The sequence below is a fragment of the Monodon monoceros genome, unplaced genomic scaffold (assembly GCF_005190385.1).
Source record: "Monodon monoceros isolate NGI ecotype Baffin Bay Population unplaced genomic scaffold, NGI_Narwhal_1 Super_Scaffold_13, whole genome shotgun sequence".
Taxonomy (NCBI): Eukaryota; Metazoa; Chordata; class Mammalia; order Artiodactyla; family Monodontidae; genus Monodon; species Monodon monoceros.
The window spans coordinates 82,738,770-82,760,605 of record NW_021703769.1 but is presented as its reverse complement, the minus strand read 5'-3'; the positions used below and the strand labels follow the sequence as shown (position 1 = coordinate 82,760,605).

The 21,836-nt window shown below is 56.5% G+C and overlaps 1 protein-coding gene across 9 annotated transcripts in view; it reads right to left on the bottom strand.

The window, feature by feature from the left end:
• The window catches only part of TNRC18 (trinucleotide repeat containing 18), an 88,198-nt gene that overhangs the window by 20,679 nt on the left and 45,683 nt on the right, over positions 1-21,836 (bottom strand). For 8 of the 9 annotated variants that reach the window (XM_029221792.1, XM_029221791.1, XM_029221794.1 and 5 more), the window contains 7 exons: positions 18,550-18,725; positions 17,873-18,009; positions 17,570-17,698; positions 15,861-16,032; positions 14,070-14,430; positions 10,031-10,306; positions 5,284-5,538 (listed from right to left, as the gene is read on the bottom strand). In XM_029221792.1, coding sequence (XP_029077625.1) covers positions 5,284-5,538; positions 10,031-10,306; positions 14,070-14,430; positions 15,861-16,032; positions 17,570-17,698; positions 17,873-18,009; positions 18,550-18,725 — 1,506 coding nt within the window. The remainder of the gene's footprint in view (positions 1-5,283; positions 5,539-10,030; positions 10,307-14,069; positions 14,431-15,860; positions 16,033-17,569; positions 17,699-17,872; positions 18,010-18,549; positions 18,726-21,836) is intronic. The other variant, XM_029221795.1, reaches the window with a different exon arrangement.

Sequence of the window (21,836 nt, the reverse complement as noted above, 5' to 3'; positions counted from 1 at the left end):
ACAGAATGAGACCCCACCTGATGACAGCCCCCTGCAGAAAACCCAGATGCACACAGAATACTGCAGGTACCTGCAGAGGGAGCCAGTACAGGACAGTGTGCAGAGCAGTGACCAGGAGTGGACACTCGCTTGAAAGAGGGGAGGGTGGAGCCTCAAGGGTAAGATCGCGTCAGAAGATAAATATTTATGAGACCCATGGGGCAGCACGAATGGTGCCTGGCACAGAGGAAGCGGGCTCTGTCAGGGTCCTGTGGTGGCGACAAGCATGAGGCCCGGAGAGAGGGAAGGATCTGCCGTGGCCTCGCTGCGGGACAGGACAGAGCAGGGAGTAGAACCTGCGTTCTTGACTCCCAACCAGCGTCCTGTGCAAATGCCTCCTCCCCAAAAAAACAGGCAGTAAAAGAGGAACAAAGGAACAAAAAAACAGACCAAAAAAAATAGACAAAAAATAATGAAGACAAGAGTAAAGACACAGATGCAAAGTCAAGGGATAAAAAAAGACATACGATGTGAACAGAAACCAAGGAAGAGCTGTAGTGGCTATACAGACATACCTCACTTTATTGCACTTTGCGGATATGCATCTTTTCACAAATTCAAGATCTGTGGCAACTCTGCATTGGGCAAGTCTATCAGCGCCATTTTTCCAACAGTGTTTACTCACTTCATATCTCCGTGTCACATTTTGGTAATTCTCACAATATTTCTAACTTTTTCATTATTACTATTATATTATTATATTTGTTATGTTATATCTGTCATCAGTTACCTTTGGTGTCACTACTAAGACTCAATGAAGGCTCAGATGATGGTTACCAATTTTTAGCAATAGAGTATTTTTTAATTAAGGCATGTACCTTTTTTTTAAAACATAATGCTACTGCACCCTTAAGACTACAGTATAGCGTAAACGTAACTTTGATACATACTGGGAAACTAAAACATTTGTGTGACTCGCTTTATTGTGGCTTTATTGTGTTGGTCTAAAGCCACAATTATCTCTGAGGTATGTCTGTACTTTTATCCAACAAAACAGATTTTAAGATAAAAATCTAGAGACAAAGAAGGACTTTTTTTTTTTTTTTTTTGCGGTACACGGGCCTCTCACTGTTGTGGCCCCTCCCGTCACGGAGCACAGGCTCCGGACGCGCAGGCTCAGCGGCCACGGCTCACGGGCCCAGCCGCTCCACGGCACGCAGGACCTTCCCAGACCGGGGCATGAACCCGCGCCCCCTGCATCGGCAGGCGGACCCCCAACCACTGCGCCACCAGGGAAGCCCAGGAAGGACATTTTAAAATGATGAAATAGTCAATCCATCAGAAGGACATAAACAAATGTGAACATAATCCAGAAACATATAAAAAAGATTATACACCATGACCAAGTGGGATATATCCCAGGAATGCAAGGTTGGTTTGACATTCTTTAAAAACAAAAAAATCTTTAAATCATTCTTTAAAAAAAAAATGTAATACACCATATTAATAGGATAAAGGATAAAAACCACATGAACACAACAACAGACACAGAAAAAGTAACTGACAAAATCTAACACCCTTTCATGATAAAATCACTCAACAAACGAGAAATAGAAGGAAACTTCCTCAACCTGACGAAGGACATCTATGAAAAAACCCACCACTAACATCATACTTCATGGTAAAAGAATGAGTGCTTTCTCCCTAAGATATCTAGAGGGCAGGAAAAAAAACCAAACAAGACAAAGATATCTATTCTCACCACTTCTATTCAATATTGCATGGGAGATTCTAGCCAGAGCAATTAGGCAAGAAAAATAAAAGGAATACACACTGGAAAGGAAGACAAAACTACCTCTATCTGTAAGTGGCGTGATCTTGTATATCAGCGGTCCCCAACCTTTTTGGCACCAGGGACTGGTTTCATGGAAGACAATTTTTCCACGGATTGGAGGGGGGATGATTCAGCTGGTAATGCGAGCCATGGGGCGAGATGGGGAGTGGTAGATGAAGCTTCACTCACTCACTCGCCCGCCGCTCACCTCCTGCTGTGCGGCCCAGTTCCTAACAGGTTGCAGACCAGTACCGGTCCACGGCCTGAGGGTTGGGGACCCCTGTTGTATACAGAAAATCCTAAGGAATCTACTGAAAAGCTTTTAGAATAAATGAGGTTAGCAAAGTTGCAAGACACAAGATTAATTTACAAAAATCAATTATATTTCTATACATTAGCAACGAATACTCCAAAAATGAAAAGAATTCCACTTAAATAGCATCAAAAATAATTACTTAGAAATAAATTTAACCAGAGAAATGCAAGACTCATACAATGAAAACTACAAAACATTGCTGAAAGAAATTAAAGACCCAAATAAATGAAAAGACATTCCATGTTCACGGACTGAAAAACTTACATCGTTGAGGAGTCAATACTCCCTAGTATTATCTACTAATTCAATACAATTCTTATCAGAATCCCAGATGGCTTTTTTGCAGAAATGGATAAACTGATCCTAAAATCCATATGGAAATGCAAGGGACTCTGAAGCACCAATCTTGAAAAAGAACAACAAAGATGGAGGACTCATACCTCCCAGTTTCAAAGCTTCCTACAAAAACTCCCACAGTAATCAAGATAATGTGGTACTGACATAAGGACATATAGATCAATGGAATAGAACTGAATATCCAGAAGTAATCCTTCATATTTATTTTCAACTGTTCAACTGAGTTTTGACAGGGGCGCCAGGAGCATTTGATGAGGAAAGAACAGACTTTTCAACACATGATACTGAGGCAAATGGATCTCCACATGCAAAAAACCCCTACGTCACTCGCACACAAAAATAACTCAAAATGGATCACAGACCTAAACGTAACTCTCAAACCATAAAACTCTTAGGAGAAAACAGGACTAAATTTTTGTGACCTTGAATCAGGCAATACTTTCTGACATAACACCAGAAGTACAAGTGACATCAGAAGAAATAGATAAATTGGATTTCATCAAAATTAAAATTTTTTGTTTTAAACAACACTATCAAGAAAGTGAAACAGGGACTTCCCTGGTGGCACAGTGGTTAAGAATCCACCTGCCAATGCAGGGGACACGGGTTTGATCCCTGGGCCAGGAAGATCCCACATGCCACGGAGCAACTAAGCCCGTGCGCCACAACTACTGAAGCCCACGCGCCCTAGAGCCTGTGCGCAGCAACTACTGAGCACACATGCTGCAACTACTGAAGCCCGCACGCTGTAGGGCCTGTGTGCCGCAAGTACTGAGCCTGCATGATGCAACTACTGAAGCACGCACGCTGTAGGGCCTGTGTGCCGCAAGTACTGAGCCTGCATGATGCAACTACTGAAGCACGCACGCCTAGAGCCCGAGCTCCGCAACAAGAAGCCACCGCAATGAGAAGCCCATGCACCGCAACAAAGAGTTACCCCTGCTCACCGCGAATAGAGAAAGCCCGAGTGCAGCAATGAAGACCCACCACAGCCAAAAATAAATTTTAAATTTTAAAAATAAATAAATAAATAGAAGAAATGGGAAGTGGTTGTAAATTATACCCAAAGAAAAAGGAAAGAAGGAAGGAAATAACAAAGAGCTGAAGTCAATAACTTCTAGCCACACTGATCAAGAAATAAAGAGAGGAGAAACAAATTATCTGTAACAGCAATGAAAAAGGCAACATCACCACAGCCCCTTAGGACACTGAAAGTATTAAAAGGAGAAATTCTGAACTCTCTGCCAATACGTTTGACAATTTGGATGAAACGGATGTTTGGGGCAAGTGCAGAGGCCTGAGGGCTCTGGGATGCCTCGTGCAAACAGGGGTGGGGGGTGGAGGCTGTGGACAGGATGATGCTGTCTGAGCAGCCAGTCTGAGGGTGGAGGGTCAGACAGGTGCCCTCTGTCCAGAGGGCAATGGGAGCCAGTCAGAGGTCCTACACAGAGAAGTGGCCTGGTCAAGTGTGAGCTCTGAGGAAAAGCCCTGCAGCTGCTTCTGTGTAGAGAACACCCAAGAGGGGTAGGCCTGGATGGAGCCAGGCCCGAAGCCCCCAGGGGACAACTGCAGAACATGGGGGTAAGAGAGAGAGAAGGGAGAGGAGGGAGGCAGGGCAGGGTCTGGAGCCTGGTGTGGACTCCGGGGAGACAGTGAGATCACCCCAGAGATGGGGTCTCGGGAGGTGGTGCAGGCCACTGGGAATGGGCTTTGGTCCTGAAGCCTGTGGAGTGCGTGAAGCCAGGGCAGCTGGGGGAGGCCTGGGGGGCAGTAGGGTATCACCCAGGGCCCATTTTCCTGGCCCCGGCCCCTGCCAGGAGGGCCTCACGTATACCGCTAAGGCTCAGAAAAGGGCAAGGAGGCCAGAGCAGCCCGGCCAAGGAGCTGCCCCTACTGAGGCCAGGCGAGCTCACAGCCTGAACACATGCAGGACCACCTCAGTCGCAAACACCATCCCCAGGTGAAGGTGGGCTGGGTCCATGCTGGGAGAGTTGGCCCCGTGAGAAAGGGAGGGGGCCCAGGAGAGGGTCCCAAGACGTCTGTCTATCCCAAGAAGGCAAGGATATGACTGGAGATGCAGAAAGAGGAAGTGGGGCCGGGACCAGGCTGAGCCTCCTGCCCGAGTGGTAGTGCCGGCTGCCTCTGTCTGCCCATCCAGGCAGTGGGAAGGTAAGCCTGGCTCACAGCGACCCAACACCTGGCCCCCCCCTACACACACACTGATGATCTCCTCCAGGCTGCGACCCCAGGCCCCATGAGTCCTGCCCTGTCTGGGCCAGTGCATCTCACTGAATGAAACCCCTCTACTGCCCCAAGTGTAAAGAGCTTCCCCTTCTTCCAAAAGGCTGCATGGCCTGTTCCTTCCACCTGCACCTTGATTTCTTCTACGTACGCTTAGCCACCTCCCACTTCTCTGTCATGGCTCAAACCAGAGCGTCGCCAACCTGGAGCGGCCTCGCTGACCCCCCAGGCTGGATCAGGGGCCTCCCGTGGGCTCCCTCAGCCCCGCGGGCTGCAGATCCGAGGCCTCTGCTTCCTTGAGCTGCCTGATATCGGGCACCTGAGGTGGAGGGATCAGGTGCTGTTCGTTGGCAGCATCAACAGTGAAGGTCACTGCACGGTTTTGGAGACTCCTCACAGGGAGTGGCAGGCCACAGCCGCCACACCCAGTGCCCTCTGCTAAGGACACGGCTGGCCCAGGAGGCAGGGCTCCCCAGCTTATCTGAGCCTCGGATGCCTCATCTGTAGCATGGGGCAGCGGTACCCGACTCCCTGCAGCCCACCTACTGGTACTTACCCATCAGGCTCTGCCGCTCCTCCTTCTTGCGGGCCTTCTGCTTTGCCTCCAGCTGCACCACTGACAGGGACGGGCCCACGGTGGGGCTGGGGAGGGCGCTGGCTGCAAAGCGGGCCAGCAGGCCCAGCCCGCTCTCCTCCAGGCCTGGCGACAGCGCCCGCTCCCGGGCCCCCAGCCTACAGCCTCCGGCGGCCTCGACCTCCTCCTCATCCAGCCCGTCCTCCTCGTCTTCGTCCTCGTCCTCGGAGCTCTCATCTGGCGTGCAGAAAACAGGGAGCGAGTCAGAGCCCTGGCCCGAGCCTGCGCCTCCCCCCACTGCCCCACCTCAGCTGGAGCGCCAGCGAGGGCCCCTGGCTCCAGCCCAGCTCCTCACTCCTCGCCAGCCCACAAGTCCCCCCAGTGGCCCGGTGCCCCCATCAAAGCGAGCCCGAGACCTGGGCATCCTGGACAGCCCAGAGGTGGGCAGCGGCTTTGGGAGTCGAGAGTGTTTCTGCAAGGGGAGCACCAACATGCACCTGTGCTGCAGGGAGGGGGACGGACACACGGACAAGGACTGGAGACAGCGCTCTCCACGTTCTCACGCGCACACACGCGCACACACACGCCCCGACGCACAACATGAAGGCTGGGGAAGGGGGCAGGAGGGGAGAGGAGGAAAGAGGGGAAGGCGGGGCAGAGAGGGGAGGGCGGGGCAGAGAGGGGAGGGCGGGCCCTGGGGGCTCGGGCTGAGGCTGGGATGCAGGCGCCTGGGGGCAGTTTCACCAGTGGGAGGCCTGGCGGCTGGCAGCAGGAGAAGGTGGAGTTTGGTCTCTTCTTGGGGGGTGGGGGGCTCCCATGGTGGAAACCCTGAGCAGGCTCTGGGGTCCAAAGTTGACTCCCAGCAACACGCACGCACTGGGAAGCCTGGGGCAAATCCCCGGCCCTCTCTGAGCCGCTAGTTTCTCATCTGTGAAAATCTCATCTCATCGCAACCCAGGGAGCCACAAGCAGGCTACACGACCCACGGGAGCAGGAAGGGGGCAGGGGGCGGGTCCACTCGGCTCCAGGAGGCCGAGGCTCGGCACGGTCAGGGGCTCAGGCAGCAGAGCAGGATTTGAACCCGGGGCGGGCTGGCTCATCACCCACAGTCCAGTGGAAAGAAACTACGGAAGCCCCAGCCTGTCTCCCCGGTTGAAGAGAGACAAGCTTCTCCCCAGAAACTGGCCCTACCGCCCGAGGACCTGCAGCCCTGAGCCCAGCTCGGGCCATCGGGACAAAGGAGGGGCAAGCTGTGGGCCCGGCGGCCACAGCAGGGAGGATGACGCTCCCTGCATGTGAACTAAGCCCTCACCAAAAAGAGAGACCTTCTGGAAGTACAGGCTTGCTTCCTGCCTTTCCAGGGACACAGCCCAGCTAACCCCACAAGGGCAGCGGGTGGGGGGGCGCCCAGTACCTCTGTCAAGGAGCCGCCGAGGGACACCTGCCAGGGGGTGCCTGTCTGCCCAGGGTGCTGGGAGTGTGAAGGTGGCTCTGGGGCCGCTGGCCCAGGGCTGGGCCAGGCCGGGCTGGAAACAACTCTCCAACAAGAGGCTGGAGGAAAATGAGCTGTCGTCTCTCTGTGTCGTCTAGGGGCAGAGAGTCTGGGCCCAGAGGTGGACAGGCCCTGGACGGTGGCCAACTCCACATTCTCCTGCCTACGCCCCAAGACGCCTGGCTGCTGGAGTGCAGCTAGCGGCCGAGAGCGGCGGCCCCAGCAGTGCCCGTGAGGACAGGGTTCGGTCTGCCCATTCATCCGAGGGAGCCCTCAGTGAGGGAAGCAGACAAGAGCTCAAGGAATGCCCGAAGGGAGTCGAGAGAGGAAGGAGGCAGAGAGAGAGGAGGTTTGTTAAGAGGAGTGAGAAGACGGAGACCCGGCTCCCAGAGCGATGGATGCAGCGGGATGGAGGCCAGCGGGGCGGGCAGGTGGCAGGCAGGCAGTGCACACTTGCGATCCATTCACATTGCGGACGTCACATGGCTCTGTCTCCGCCCAGTGGGCCACAGCGGCAAAGCAGGCTAAGTGTAGGCAGACTGCAGGCAGCGCCCGGGTCCCCCACCTCAGGCAGGCCCCCCGGGGGCTGGCCGAGCTGAGCAGGGGGTGGGCGGGGGGCTGGCTGGGGTGGGGCACGGGGTTGGACACGGGGCCAGCTTTCCCTTCTAGAGGTGGCCTTCCCGGGGCTGCTCAGGTGTGGAGCCTCCAGAACTCTCTCCTGCCCAGCATTCTCTGCTGGTGGGGTTGGGCTGGCTCTGGGTTTCTGGAGGTCTGGAATGTCCACATCGGACCCCAGAAAGCCAGCAGCGGCCCCCAACCCAACCCAGCACCCTGAGATGGAAGAACGGTTGGAAAGCAGAGGGCCGAAGAAAGGTGTGCTTTCCACGAAATGCTGATGAGGGTAATCGTGGTCTCCTGAGGCCCTCCCCGCCCCCTGCTCCCGAGAGCCTGACAGCCCACCAGGGCCGCCTCCGACAGCGGCTGGTCTGCTCAGGCCAGGGTCCGAGGGGTAGGGGCAGCGGAGGGAGTCTCAGGACCAGGAAAGCCTTTCTGGAGGTGTCCACACCTGAGGCAACAGTTTGCCAAGGGCAGGGGGAGAAAAAGTCCCAACAAAGAAACCCGTGGAAATGCAGAAAAACTTTTTTTCATAGAAAAAACTCTTGGCTCAGTACGTGGGGTTGGCTGTTGTCACTCGGTTTGGTTTTCCAAAACCCGATCCATAAATGCCAAAGCGATCCGCTGCTGCCATAGCCGATGGGGGCAAACCCCGAGGAGGGGGGGAGCAGAGGGGACACAAAGAAAAGGGTTTTGCCTACCTACGGAGCAACGAGCCAGGCTCGGACCCAAGCTCAGTGACCCGCTGCGCCGTCTGCCCTACTCCCAGCCTTCGCTTTGCGTCCAGAGTGCAGCGTGAGAGCAAATGCAAGAGACCAAAACAGACATTCAAAGCATCATGGGTAGGGGTCAAGGGTGAAGGTATGGTCAAGCTGCTGGGGGAGAAAGCAGACACACTAGAAAAGCCAAGCCAATTAGGTGTTTTAGTACCAGATGTCAGTAAGGCCCTATTACCCAAATATCCCTTTCAAGACCTGACCAGCGGTCTGGGTGCAGTGGGGACCCCCTCCCCTCGCCCCCTGCACTCCCCCTTATCTGGGCTCCGTCCACTGCTGTGTCTGGCCCTGGTTTGCTGGACCCTGGATCCCTCTGCCCATTCTGGGCAAAGGGCCCCTCACTATGAGATCTCACTCTGCCCTATGGGGTCTGGGCTGGAGCACGAGAGCTCCAAAACTTGGAAGCTGGAACTCTGGCTTTAATAGGGAGGAGGCATAGGGGGCCAGCCCAAAAGACGGGGAGAGGGGAATGGCGAACTAGCCAGACTGGTCCACAGAGGCCCAGGTTGCGGGAGGCCTCGGAAGACGAGGCTGGCTGGAGAGCTAGTGGCCCGGGTTGAGCACGGCAGCAGCACCGGAGATCGCGAGCCCCGGGAGCACCCGGCCCCCGCCCACGTCGTCTCCAGGTCACCCAAAATGTATCCCAGCCAGAGCGTCAGGGTCTAGGCTCTGACCCCCAGGTGCTGCTACCCAGGCTCTGGGATCCCTAAAGGGGGGTCCACCCTGAAGCAAATCGAAAAGCAGGGCGAGAAGCACTTAAGGATCGGCTGGCTGCCTCGCCGCCCCCCCCCCCCCCGCCGCCCCAGGACATTTGTGACTGGAGGTCCTGGAAGGCTGAGACACTTCTAACCCCAGAAGTTGAATTCTGACGTTAGGGAAATCAGAGCCAGGGTGCTCACAGAGGTCCCTGAGGCCAACCCCCTCTTTGTAAGTGAGTCTGAGAGCAGGCAAGCCCGGGACTGAGCCTGGGACTCGCAGTGAGCTTTGCCCCCCAACACGGCAATGAAGCCTTTTGAATTTCACAACAAAACTCAGGGAGAGCAAGCGGTCTTGACCCTGCACTGCCTACATGCCCTTCGAAACAGAAACATGCGTTAGAAAATGAGCGTTTGCAAATATTTTTTAACCACTGTTGCGTAAGAATAGAGCTTTAAGAAAACAAAAGACAAACAAGCAGCTTAAAAAAAAAAAGGATGAAGCTGGAGGTGAAAGCAGTTGACTTTAAACCTGAAAAATGAAAGGCATGCCAACAGCTACCAGGGATATTTGAATAATAGAGAGAGCGCAGACTGCATTATTCCGTCTACCCCTTCTGGGGCAGGGGTGGGGAAGGGGGTGAGGGGGGCAGGAGGAACAAAATGAGGGAAGCGGCAACCTAATGGTCTAGTCAGGACACAGCAAGAGAGACAAGGCACACGGGTTTAGTTAAAAATGAACTCGATATGTTTAATAAAGCTCGATATTACCAAAATCGCGGTACAAACATCAAGTCACACGCCCACACGACAGAATTCCATTTACAAAATGTCCCCGGGGAGGGAGGCCTCCACGGGCCCCTCCGGGAGGACCCACCCAGGCCTGCGGTCCAGGGGGCAGGGGAGGCGAGGGGAGGGGACAAGAGAGGAAGACTAAAAACAGTCCATATGAAAGCTCAAAAAGAGCCAGCCAATGGTCTTATCACAATGATACAGGTACAAATAAAAACAAAAACAAAAAGACTCGGGCTGATACAGCAGGCTAGGCTGCCAAGAACCAGACGCCGCCCTCCCCCCTCGCTCGCGCTCGCTCTCGCACTCACTCTCTCGCTAGGAAACACGGGAGGTATTGTGTGTTTGGAGCTAGTAACCTTGGTCAAACGAGTCCTCCGAGGAATCGCTGAAGGAGGAACGGGCCTCGACCTCTTGAAGCAGCAAACAAAACGGCTGCTTCCTGCCGGCGGCCGGCTTGGGCTTCAGAGTCCGGGCGGCCGCCAGGCCCCTCTCGGTCAGCTTGGGGCCGCCAGCCGGCTTGCTGTTCTTCGCCACCATGCCGCACAGGATGGAAGATGTCAGTTTGGAGCTGGAGGGGCCTTGGGCAGCCCACTCGTCCTTCAGGAATTCCTCCTCTTCCTCTGAGTCCGTATCTGCAGTCAAAGTAGTTTTTAATAGAGATAAGTCACAGAGCGCCGGGGGGAGGGAGGGGGCTGGTGTCTTTCTTCCATTATTCTCAGCGCTTTTGAGAACAATCTCCTACTCGCCAGACAGAGAGATCCAGATGCCTACGGGCCGTGGAACCAGCTGAGTTCCGCCGCCTGGAGCTCTCCTCCCGACCTGGGCCTCGCCTCTCACCCGCGAGGCCTCTGAGCTGCAGGCGTCTTCCGTGGGTTCAGACCCAGGCTCCTCCTAGGCCGGCTGCGGCCAGCATCCCCCACCACCCGGCCACTCTCAGGAAGGTCTCTGCCCAGGGCACAGAGAGCACCGCCAAGTCCTGTCTACCCCACGGGACTGCAGCCGGCCCAGAGGCCCCTTGTGGGGAGGGACAAGGCCTAGGAGGAGAAGGGCTCAGTTAGAGCCATTCTTTCCCAAAACACCAGCTCCCGGCGGTGTGCAGGGCCAGCGGACGCAGGCTCACGATGGCGATCGCGCACCCCCGTTCCCGGCCCCCTGCTCAGCAATATCAGGACGGCGGCTTGAACAGTTACGCCAAAGAAACAGGCAAATGATGTTGCAATGATATCCGGGCTGCTGTCCCCCCACCCTTTCCCTATCAGAGAGCCGGGTTACCAGTACACTGCTGCCGGCTTCCCACAAGTCTCCAACCTTACTATACGGGTGAGGCTTTCCTGAGAGAGATCACCTAGCTCTGGGGAGGGGGGCTGTCAAACGGGCACAGCTCTGGCCCCTACCAATCCCACCCCGGACATATACCACTTTGATCCGTTTTACATGTGTTAAGCAAGATTTCGTCGGAGAGAAAGGCTCTGCAGTCAAAGACTGTGGTCCCTTGATCTGGTAAAATCCACCCCAAACATGGGCAACGTTAATGGACGCAGCTACAGCTCTGGCACACCAGCTCTCTCCAAGTCCAAGAAAAACTCTGTGTGTGAGTGTGTGTGAGTGTGTGTGTGTGCGTGTGGGTGTGGGTGTGGTGTGCGTGGGTGTGCGTGTGTGCTGGGTGTGTGTGTGTGCTTTTGTGTGTGGTGTGTGCGGTGTGTTTGTGGGTGTGGTGTGTCTGTGGTGTGTGTGGTGTGTGCGCGAGTGTGGTGTGGGTGTGTGTTGTGTGTAGTGTGTGTGCATGGGTGTGGTGTGTGCGGTGTGTTTGTGGGTGCATGTGTGTGGTGCACATGGGTGTGTGTGTGCTGTGTTTGTGGGTGTGGTGTGTGTGTCTGTGGTATGTGCGTGTGGTGTGTGTGGTGTGTGTCTGTGGTGTGTTTTTGTGTGTGGTGTCTGTGTGTGGTGTGCGTGTGTGTCTGTAGTGTGTGTGTGTCTGTGTGTGCGTGTGGTGTCTGTGTGTCTGTGGTGTGTGTCTGTGGTGTGTGGTGTGCGTGGGTGTGTGTGCTGTGTGGTGTGTGTGTCTGTAGTGTGTGTGTGTGCGTGAGTGTGGTGTGTGTGTGCGGTGTGTGAGTGTGGTGTGTGTGGTGTATGTGGTGTGTGTGGGTGGGCGTGTGCGTGTTCGGGGACAGGGGTCCTCTGGCTGCCTCCTCCTCCGTCTATGCTTTCCACTCTAAAAGGAGGGAGGACACAGACGAGCCTCCGCCCGTCCCCTGGCCACAGCTCTCCCGCCCGTGTACTCCATCCCGTCCTTCCTGAGGCCACAACCCAGGCTGGAGACGTCCGAGCGTGAGGACGACCAGCTTGGCTTCTCCCCAGAACCCACCAAGCATGCCACCCAACCCCTCCAACCCAACGTGGAAAAGCAAGAGAGCAACGTGCTCTCTTCCCACCTCCTGCAGGCGCAGCACTTCTCTGCTGGAAACACCCCGACCTCTTCACGACGGCACGTGCGCTCTCAGAGACCGCGGAACAGCGAAAAAGCCAACGTAAAAAAGAGAGACACGCCCTCTCCACAGCCAGCTGCATATCATAGCCGCCAGCTAACTGGAGACAGGCCTTCCTTCCGACCTCCCTGTGCCAATGATAACCCATTTCTCTCACGGGGACAGTGCAGTTTTAGACAAAGGCCTAACAGGTAGACCAGCACTTGGAACGCGGCCTTGCACGCATGCGCACTCAGCGGCTCAGAGCCCTCAGCTTCTCTCTGGCCTCTAGCCTGTACCCTGACACATCCACCTGCGAGCGGGGAGGAGTGGCGGATTCTTCCAGCAACTCGCCAGGCCACATCCATCCACCACTGTCCCCTGAAAGATCGAAGGAGCAGCAATCCTCCCCCACTCTCTATTCAATATTCCAAAATGAACAGAGGAAAGCCCTTCCCTCCTCCTTCAGGGCTGCAAGTCCCTAAAACTGGTCCACAGTGGCCAGGGGCCTGGGCCATGCTGCTCGGCTCACACCCATCCAAACGCGAGGGCCGGGAAGCTTCGGCGTTCGAACACGTCCCCAGTACCTAAGGCACAAAAGGAGCTGCTTGCCCCAACGCCTATCTGAGCATCAACCCTGGAGACCCGGGGCAATCAAATCCACGAACCTTAAAAATAAACCAAAAAATCCCCCAGCAGCAGCTTAACCTCATGCCAGGTGCCAGGTCCAGCTCTTCTCCCACGTGAGCTCACCTAGGGCTGCCGACAGCCCTCTGCATCTTAACTCCAAATCCATAAAGACATTCTTCACTGTAACCTTAAAGGGGTCCATTTTTTACACTTCACGTTCAACACCCCCAACCCCGTGAGCTCGGCAGAGCCAGCCAAAGGCCCAGTCACACAGGTCCACGCAGTCAACAATGAAAAAGCCTGCCGCCCCCCTCACGTCCTGGGCTCGCCTCAGAACCAACCCTGCTGACGGGCCAGGGGGCAAGAAGCCCCTTCCTGGCCTTGCTGCAGCGGGCACCGTACCGACACCCACCCATCCTGGGCACTGCGCGCTCCGCCCACAAATACTTACTGAGCACCTATTACATGCTAGACGGCGGACTTTGGGCCACCAGAGGCCACAGAGAGCCGGCGGGGCGTCGGGGTTCGCGTGGGGGGCAAGGCTGCCCGGCTCCGGAAAACCATGCTCCCGGAGTTCCCAGAGAAGCAGCTCCAATGCCACGGGCTCCGGTTAAAGCTCAGTCCCTCAGTCCCACCAGCTGTTACGTTTCAGGGGCCTGAAAGCCACCTGGAGCCGGCGGCTGCTGTGCGGGCAGCGCACAGGCCGCGCCCATCATGGCAGGACGTCTTGCGCAGTTGAGGCGGACAGGCTGGGCCTGACCCCGGCCCGACCTCAGGATCTATCCTCGGAAACAACACGGGTTAACCACTTGGAGGACTGTCGCAAAGACAAGGGGAAATACGGCCCAGACAGCCCTGGCGTGCGCTCCATAAATGCTGTTCTAACACCGGGCCGGTGGACAGACGGCCGCCTGCGGGCCGCGGAATCCGGGTCATCTCTACGGTTCTCACAACCTGCCGGCCCAGGCCGAGAAGCTGCCAACTCTGTGGTGCACGGCCTCCACACCGACGGCTTTCGGGCACCGAACGTGCTGAGGGGGCGTTCCGCTCCCACCCGCCCGCCAATCACGAGCACCCACCAATCACAGGTGGCCGCCCAGCGCGGCGCCCGCCAATCACAGGCACTTCTGCTTCCGACCTGGGCGGGGCCCGCACAGAGGCGGAAAAGAGACCTTCGCGCTTTCGAGCCGAGAGAGGCGGAAGAGAGACCTTTCGAGCTTTCGAGGCTGAACGAGGAGGAGGAGGAGGAAAGAGGAAGGAGAGAAAGAGCGGCCCTGAAGCGGCGCGGCCCTCTACTTACTGTAGGAGTAGCTGCTCACTTCCGAGGCGAACGGGGAGTGGGCCGACTTGGGCTGGCCTCTGGCCTTGAACCCCACCTCCATCTTCCTGGCTTTGGCGGCCCTTTTGTGTTTACCTTCTCGGGAGGCTTTCAGAGACAGGCTGAGGCCTTTGGCCAGCGCCTTCCTGTCCTTGCCCAGCAGGCTGTCGTAGGGCGTCAAGTACCTGCCGCAGACCCCGCTTGTCTTTGATTTCCCCCCAGAAGTGTCCGAGAACTTGAAGGGCGACTTCAGCTTGTCCTGCTTTGTGAGGGAGAGGGCTTTGTCCAGCTTGCTTGCCAACTGCTCTTGGTCGCTGGCCATCTTCTTTTTCTTAATCTTTAGCTGGAAAGGGAAGTTGGGAAGTCACAGGTTAAGACGGCAGACCAAACACTGGGTCTCCACGCACGAGCTCTGACGAACCCCAGCTCCTTCTCCCTGCCTCTGTGGCTTCTGGCAAGTCGCTTAACTCCTCTTAGCCTCAGTTCCTCTACTCTGTAAAATGGGGGTAATTACGCACAGGCTTCAGTGGGTCGTTCTGAAGACGAACTGAGAAAAGGCACGTGAGGCACTTACTAAATAGCCATCACTGTGGTTACAGTTATCAGTGACACTGGCGTTGCCACTGGCTCTCCACGGCGCTACCTGGTGCCTCCTAGGGGAAGCGCTGGAAGCAAGCACTGCTGCCACAGCAGCGTGGGAGAAGGCGGCTGGATTAAGGGAGGAGGGCTGACCCCAAGATGGAAAAACCCGGATCACAGCACAGCTGATCTGCTTATCTCAACCGCCTAAAGCAGGTGATGAAGACGGCTGCACAGCACAGCCTGAATCAGCCCATCCAGCTACATGGGCCAAAGCTGCCGAGAAAATGCCTTGAGTGTGCCCTGGACGCCCGAAGCAGAAAGAACGATTAGAGATTTCACAGATAAATTCCTGCCTGCGCGTCTCTCGTCGGCTGTAGTCCTTTGTTGTCGAAACCTGCCGTTTCAATGGCCCTCATTTGAACACTTTATCGCTATTTTCTTTAATCAGGTAACAATTCATAAGGAGAGAAAAGTTGGGATAGTGTCAATTAAACCACGAAAGTGTCCTTCACAATTCGAGAGTACAGAGGATCCTGACATACAAACTGGTTCTCTCCCCTCCACCTGGACCCAGTCACCCCTATGTGAGTCCTTCCTCTGACGGCCGAGTCAACCAAAACAGCCCTCTCCCACAGGGCCTTTACTGGGAGGGATGACAAGGTATGTAAGCATTTAGCAATGAGGGCCTTAAGTGGATGATTTCAATACTCTGCAGAAAGAAGAAAAATCAAGGTGTTGGCTCTCACCCCCTTACCTCAGGGCAGTTCACAGAGGAAATTACAATGGCATCAAGCCCTTGTTTCCTCGAACTACAGAGTGGAGAAGCTGCTCGTTAAACTCATACTGTGAAACAACAGAGTAATTGCATTACTTGGTTAAGAACTTGCAATCTCTCTTCTCGGCTTCAGCACCGGGTCACGGAGCACACACACAGGAAGTGGCACACACAGAGCTCCACCTGAGGCTGGGTTACTCTGGTGGTCTCTGACCTCCCCTGAGCCTCACTTTCCCCCTCTGCACAGTGAGGAACATTGGAGGAGAGTCGCTCTGGCACTAAGGCAACCACCTCCACAGTTTCCGTGCAGCAGCAGGGCCAGCAGGCCTGCCAAGGGAGCGTGAACTCCAGTGCCCCCTCCAGACCTCCCGCCCCAAGCCAGCAGCACACCTGGAAGACGGGGCGGGGCCACTGACCTGACTCATGAAGTCTGAGGAGGCTTCGTGCTCGTCCCAAGGCTGGCTCCTCCCCCTGACTTTCCCGGTCCCGCCAAGGGCATCGTGGTCCTCCTCAGGCCCCTTGTGTCTCTTCCTCAACCCTGCTCCCAGCTCACAGTCGTCCGAGGTCAGCAGGGGCTTGCCGCTCAGCCTGAAACCCAGATGCACCAGCGGTCAGCGCCCTGGCCAGGCGGCACTCACGGACTGGGGGCCCGCCCTCGTGGCCCTGAAGGGTGGGCTCTGGATGTCGACGCACAGACCGTGGTGACAGAGTGACGAGTCTGGGGAGACGGAGCATCTAGCACTATGGCGCCGGGATTCTGGGATACTTGTGAAGGAGGCAGAATGCGAGTTTAGTGGGGAAAAAAGAACTTCTTGAAAGCAGTGTATCCTCTGCTGGCCTCTTTCTCTCTCGTGCTCCTTCACATACGCACTCACACACATATCTTTACACCGTCAGATTCCTCTGTACCAAAGAACAAGGATCAGGAATGCCACAGAAATCCACCAGGATGGGAGGGGGATTCAGATCAAGAGAGCTTCTAGGAAGGAAGAGCCGCTGGCTGGTCTCCTGTACCCCTAGGAGCATAAGCAGTCGGGCCATGGTCCTGGTTCGAAGGCCTCTTTTGCCTGCTTAAGCTAAACCCTCACAGGTAATAATAATTTTTACTTGGTACTACGTGTCTTGCTCCATGTCTGTGCTTTATACTTTAACCACAGAACAATGCTGTGTTCCAGATACTGCTTTTTATAGATGAAGGAACTCATCTATAAAGGCTAACACCTGGCCCAAGGTCACAATAAGGGGCAGACCTGGGACTTGGGCAGGAGGTGCATCCGCTTCCGGGGTCCACACTCGTAACCAGCAGCTCTGCGTGCTAGCAGCCCCAGCCTCTGCTCTCTTCCCCAGGAGCTGCTCTCCCTGTGTGGCTGCTGACAGGGTATTTCTCCCTATCTCCATCCTCTCATCAGTCAGGAACAGCCAAGAAGGTTAAATGCAAGACGAGGGGGCCCCTGGGGCTGTCTTCTCCTGAGAAGAGCTGTGGCTGCCCCACTGCCTCTCCTACGCCTTTGAAGGTACCCGGTGGCCCCCTCTGCTTCCTCAACCAAGCCCTGGCGTCCGCCTGCCCTGCTGTCCCAGGCAGAGGTGCCCTCCGGCCCCTTCCCGCTGAGCTCGTGCTACCCCCAGACGCCCTGGGAGGACGCAGCACCATTCCCGCCCACACGCGGCCTGGAGGGGGCGCTCTCGCTCCAGCTGCTCCCAAAGGGGCCTGTCCCCGAGTGCGCGGAGATGGCGGCCCCGGTCCCAGGGAGTAGGCTCGGCACAGCGAGCCAGGAGAACGGGAGTGACGCTGTCCGGCACAGAGGGAAGCAGAGCGCGGCCCGCCGCAAAGAGCGGCTTGGGAATCAGCCCCTAGCCATGGAGGAAGCAGGTGCGGCAGGAAGACGGGCCCAACGCTTGGGTGACACTCGACACGCTGGCTGGGGTGGGTCTGCCTGTCCATACCACGCTCGCCCTCCTGGCCCGCCCGGGGCAGCGTGCCATGCTGCCCACGAGCCGCCGATCCAGGTGGGTCAGAGCCTGAGGGACGCGAGGTCCCCGGCGCCCACACAGGCCCCGCGCAGGCCCGGGATCCTCCCCTCCGAGCTCTGTGCCAGTCCCCGACCCACCGAGGGGCCAGCCTTACTTTCCGCTACGGATGCGGCTCTTCCCTCTCTTGCGGGGGGGCGACAGGGCGCTCAGGGCGTGGGTCCGTTTCCGCGGCCTGCCAGGGCCTCTGCGTGCCAAGCTTCTATGGGGTTCCTCGCGCCTGTCCCTTGAAGAGAATCACACGCTTGGCTGTGCACCCGGGGGGTGGCGGGGCGCGGAGAAGGGACGCACGGTACGCACATGTCACTCGGGGCCACGCACACCTGGCGGCCTGCCTCGGCCGCCCTCCTGAGCGCGGCGCCTACAGAGCCCAGGCCGCGGGCCGGCGGGGCACACTCACTCGGAATCGCGGCGCCTCTGCAGCTTCACCAGCTCGCGCTGCTTCTCCTTGTACTGGCGCTGCACCTCCGCCAGCCGCATCCGGAAGTCCAGCTCCATGGCATCCATGCTCTCCAGGGAGGACTTCATGGCGTACATCTGCGGGGAGGGGCGGGTGAGGACGCCGCCCTCGACCGGGGTGGGGGACCTCACAGCGGAGACCAGGGGCCCGGGTCACACCCAATTTCTACCCCTCACGAGCAGTGGCCTTGAGCAAAACGGACTGCCCGGCTGCACGCCAAGGACCGAAAAGCCAACTTCGCAGGGCTGTGTCCAGGCCAAATTGGCCCGTAAGGACCGCTCAGGCAGAGCTGCCTGTTGGATCATCTGTCGCGGGCACGGGGAGACGAAGCCGCCTGCCCAAGGCCCACGGGCAGCAGGGGCGCAGCCAGGTCTGCTCTCCCTGAGCCCTCAAGCTGTCACCCACGGGATGCACTCTTGACACGTGATTACGTGATAAACAGAGACCCGGGAAGAGGAGACAACTTGCCCGGGACCACCCAGCAAACCGGTGGCGGAAGCTGGGTGCGGAACAGGCCCTTCCGAACGCAAAGCCGGCCAAGGCCCAGGTGAGGTGGCCTCTCTGGGGCACCCCGCGCCCGCCCCCCAGCCCCCCAGGCCTGGCCTGGGACACCTCACCCGCTCGTCCTTCTTCTGCATCCAGCTGTACTTCTTGTTGGGGTTCAGCTCCCGTGGAAGCCGCAGGTTCTTCAGCGGGTCCACGAAGGGGCCGTCCAACACCTCCTTCAGCATGTGACTGCTGGCCACCAGCAGGCTCTCCAGCGAGGGCCGCACCGCGGGGCCCCGCTCCACACCTGCGGGAGGAGAGACGTGAGCCCAAGCCCCCAGGGGCCGGATTCACAGGCACCATGGCCCACCCCTCAGGCCCCCAGCGGGAAGAGGACAAGGCCCAGAGCAGGCTCATGGATGGCCTGAGGCCACACAGGTCCCCCGGGATGCTGACGGCCCGCGGCCTTTCCCAGACACCGGAAATGGGCGCGTGGGACACACAGTGCCGTCCTGTTCCTCACAACACACTTGTACACAGACTCAGAGAGAGTCAACAAAGGCCGGCAGAGCTGCTCTCTAGAACTGCGCTTCTCTTTTTGCTTATCTGTCCTTAATATCTTCCATGAGGAGTATGCATGGTTTTCATGATCAGAAAAAAAGAGCCCCGGGACTTCCCTGGCGGCGCAGTGGTTAAGAATCTGCCTGCCAATGCAGGGGACAAGGGTTCGAGCCCTGGTCCAGGAAGATCCCACATGCCTTGGAGAGACTACGCCCGTGTGCCACAACTAAGCCCACATGCTACAACTACTGAAGCCCGCATGCTGCAACTACTGAAGCCCGCGCGCCTAGAGTCCGTGCTCTGCAACAAGAGAAGCCACCGCAATGAGAAGCCGGCGCACCACACTGAATAGCTCCCGCTCGCCGCAGCTCGCCGCAACTAGAGAAAGCCCTCGCGCAACACGAAGACCCAACGCAGCGAGAAAAAAAAAAGAAACAAGAAAACAAGAGCCCCACAATAAGTTTTGTAAACTGTAAAAGTAACATGTGCACATGATAAAAACCACAAACCAAGCAGAGGGTGTGACGAAACAAAAGCCTTTCTCCTCCACAAAACACAGGTCCCTCCCTGGAGGTGCCTCTGCTGACAGTGTCTGGCAGGTGGTTCCAGAAACTTTTATACATATTCAAACATATGTAACACACAGGCATCCTTTATAAATATAAAAATGGCATCAATCAATAAATACCACATCCCACTCTTTTTTCTACTTAGTCTTTTCACATTAGCACAAAAATACAAACGTGTTCACGTTATGGCTTGAGCCTTACCAAAAGTGCCATTTCTGTAAGTCGAAAACACTAGAATATCAGAAATTTTATATGGCCAAAGGGAGGAACAGCAGGCTAGAATTCTCTTGTATTGATGAGTTTTACTTTATCTAAATGATCCCCCACTGATGGCACTTAGGCGGCTCCTGTTTTTTTGTAGTGAACGGGTAGGCACCGTGTAGAAAATACACTGCCTGTGCAATTATCGTGATCAAGGTATATGTGTTTATCTCTGATAAATGTTCCACATGCCCTTCAAAGAGACTGAACCAGATCAGGATCTCAACAATGGTACCTGAGAGCCTATTTCTCCACAATCTTTCTACTAAAGTAACATGAGTTTTCATTTTTCAATTGATGTTTTCTTTGTGATCTAACATATGATCCATTTTTGTGAATGTCCTACATGTGCTGGAGGGAAAAACTGTATTCCTTACTACCAACTGCACAGTTCCCTAAAATCAACAATGCAATTAACAATTGCACTGCCCAGATCCGGGCTTCTGAACCCTGGGGCCATTCACATTTCCATGACTGTCGTCTGCTGTCCTGGGCCTTTCCGTGTAGGGTGTTAGCAGCGTCCCTCACCTTTACCCACTAGATGTCAGTAGTACTCCCCTCAAGCTGCCACAACCAAGTGTCACCGGTGGCCAGTGCAGTCACTGGTTTTGCTTTTCTGTCTTTACGGACATTGAGGCCACAAAGCAGAGAACCGCCCCCCCTTCAAGGTCCTCCGAGCTGTAAGATCTCTTAGTTGCTGGGGGGGCCCTGCTCCGTCACAGGGGGGACCAAAGAGCAACTCCGTCACCTCCTTCACCCTCCGACACACCAGCTTTGCAGGGCCCCCCCCAGGACTGACAGCCCAGGGCAGCCTGATGACCCGAGGGCAGCAGCTGTGGGTTGAACTGTGTGCCCCCAAATCCACGTGTTTAAACCCTAACCCCGACACCCCAGAACGTAACATCTTTAAAGACGGAATCAAGTTAAAGTGAGGTCTTTAGGGTGGGCCCTAACCCAACGTGACTGTGTCCTTATAAAAAGGGGACATTTGGATACAGAGACACGCAGAGGAAGACCATGGGAGGACACAGGGAGAGGACAGCCATCCACAAGCCGACAGGGAGAGAGGCCTCAGAAGGAACCAACCCAACCTGCTGACACCTTGATCTAGAACTTCCAGCCTCCAGAACCATGAAACCACACACTTCTGTCATTCAAGACCGCCCCCCGACCCCCGCCCTACCCCACCCCACCCCATCTGTGGTATCTGGTACAGCAGCCCGAGCTGACTTATACACCAACCTTGTGGCTTTGCCAATGTGGAGGTGCCCTGGAACAGGGGCCCGACACGCACTGGAACCCCCATGGGACCAGGTGTCAGTCACAGAGGCTACGGCGCTGCAGGGCGGGAAGGACGGCCAGCACGCCCAGGGACGCCCAGGTTCGCTGACTGTGGGCAGCTGTGTGCAACAGGAGGGGCAGAGCGGGAGGGCCGGTGGCTCCAGGAAGCGACGCGGGCTGTGGGAAAAACGCTAACGGGCCCAGGAGCCTTGGGCCTGCCGTACAAACCGGGACCACTCGTGGCCCAGCTCTGTACAGAACGTGCAGGACACTGATGCTCAGTGTCTGTCAGCGCCCATCGAAGGGGGAGGGCCACCGGGGCCCCCCCTCGCCCCTGTGGTGCACACACCCCTGCACACTGGTGCCTCCAAGGGCACGTGCCTGCCCAGACGCTGCCCCCAGCCCTGGGGCCGCAGACTCCACTGCAGAGCCCTGAGGGCATCCCAGACATCCACCTCAAACGTCAGTGTCCACACCAGCTGCTGGGCTTCCCCCACACATGCTCCCCCCGCCCCACCTGCCCAGCTCAGAAACTGGAATTCTCATCTTCCAACGGCTCAGGCCACAACCCTTGGCATCGTCCTTTTACACCCACGTTCAGTCCACCAGCAAAGCCTGCCGGCCGCACCTTAGCTTCCACCCAGAACCCACCTGCTCCTTGCCTGTGTGCCCCTCACCACCCTGGGCCTGGATGGAGACGAGAGCCTCCGCCTGGGTCTCCCCACCTCCGCCCTCACCCCTGCGTC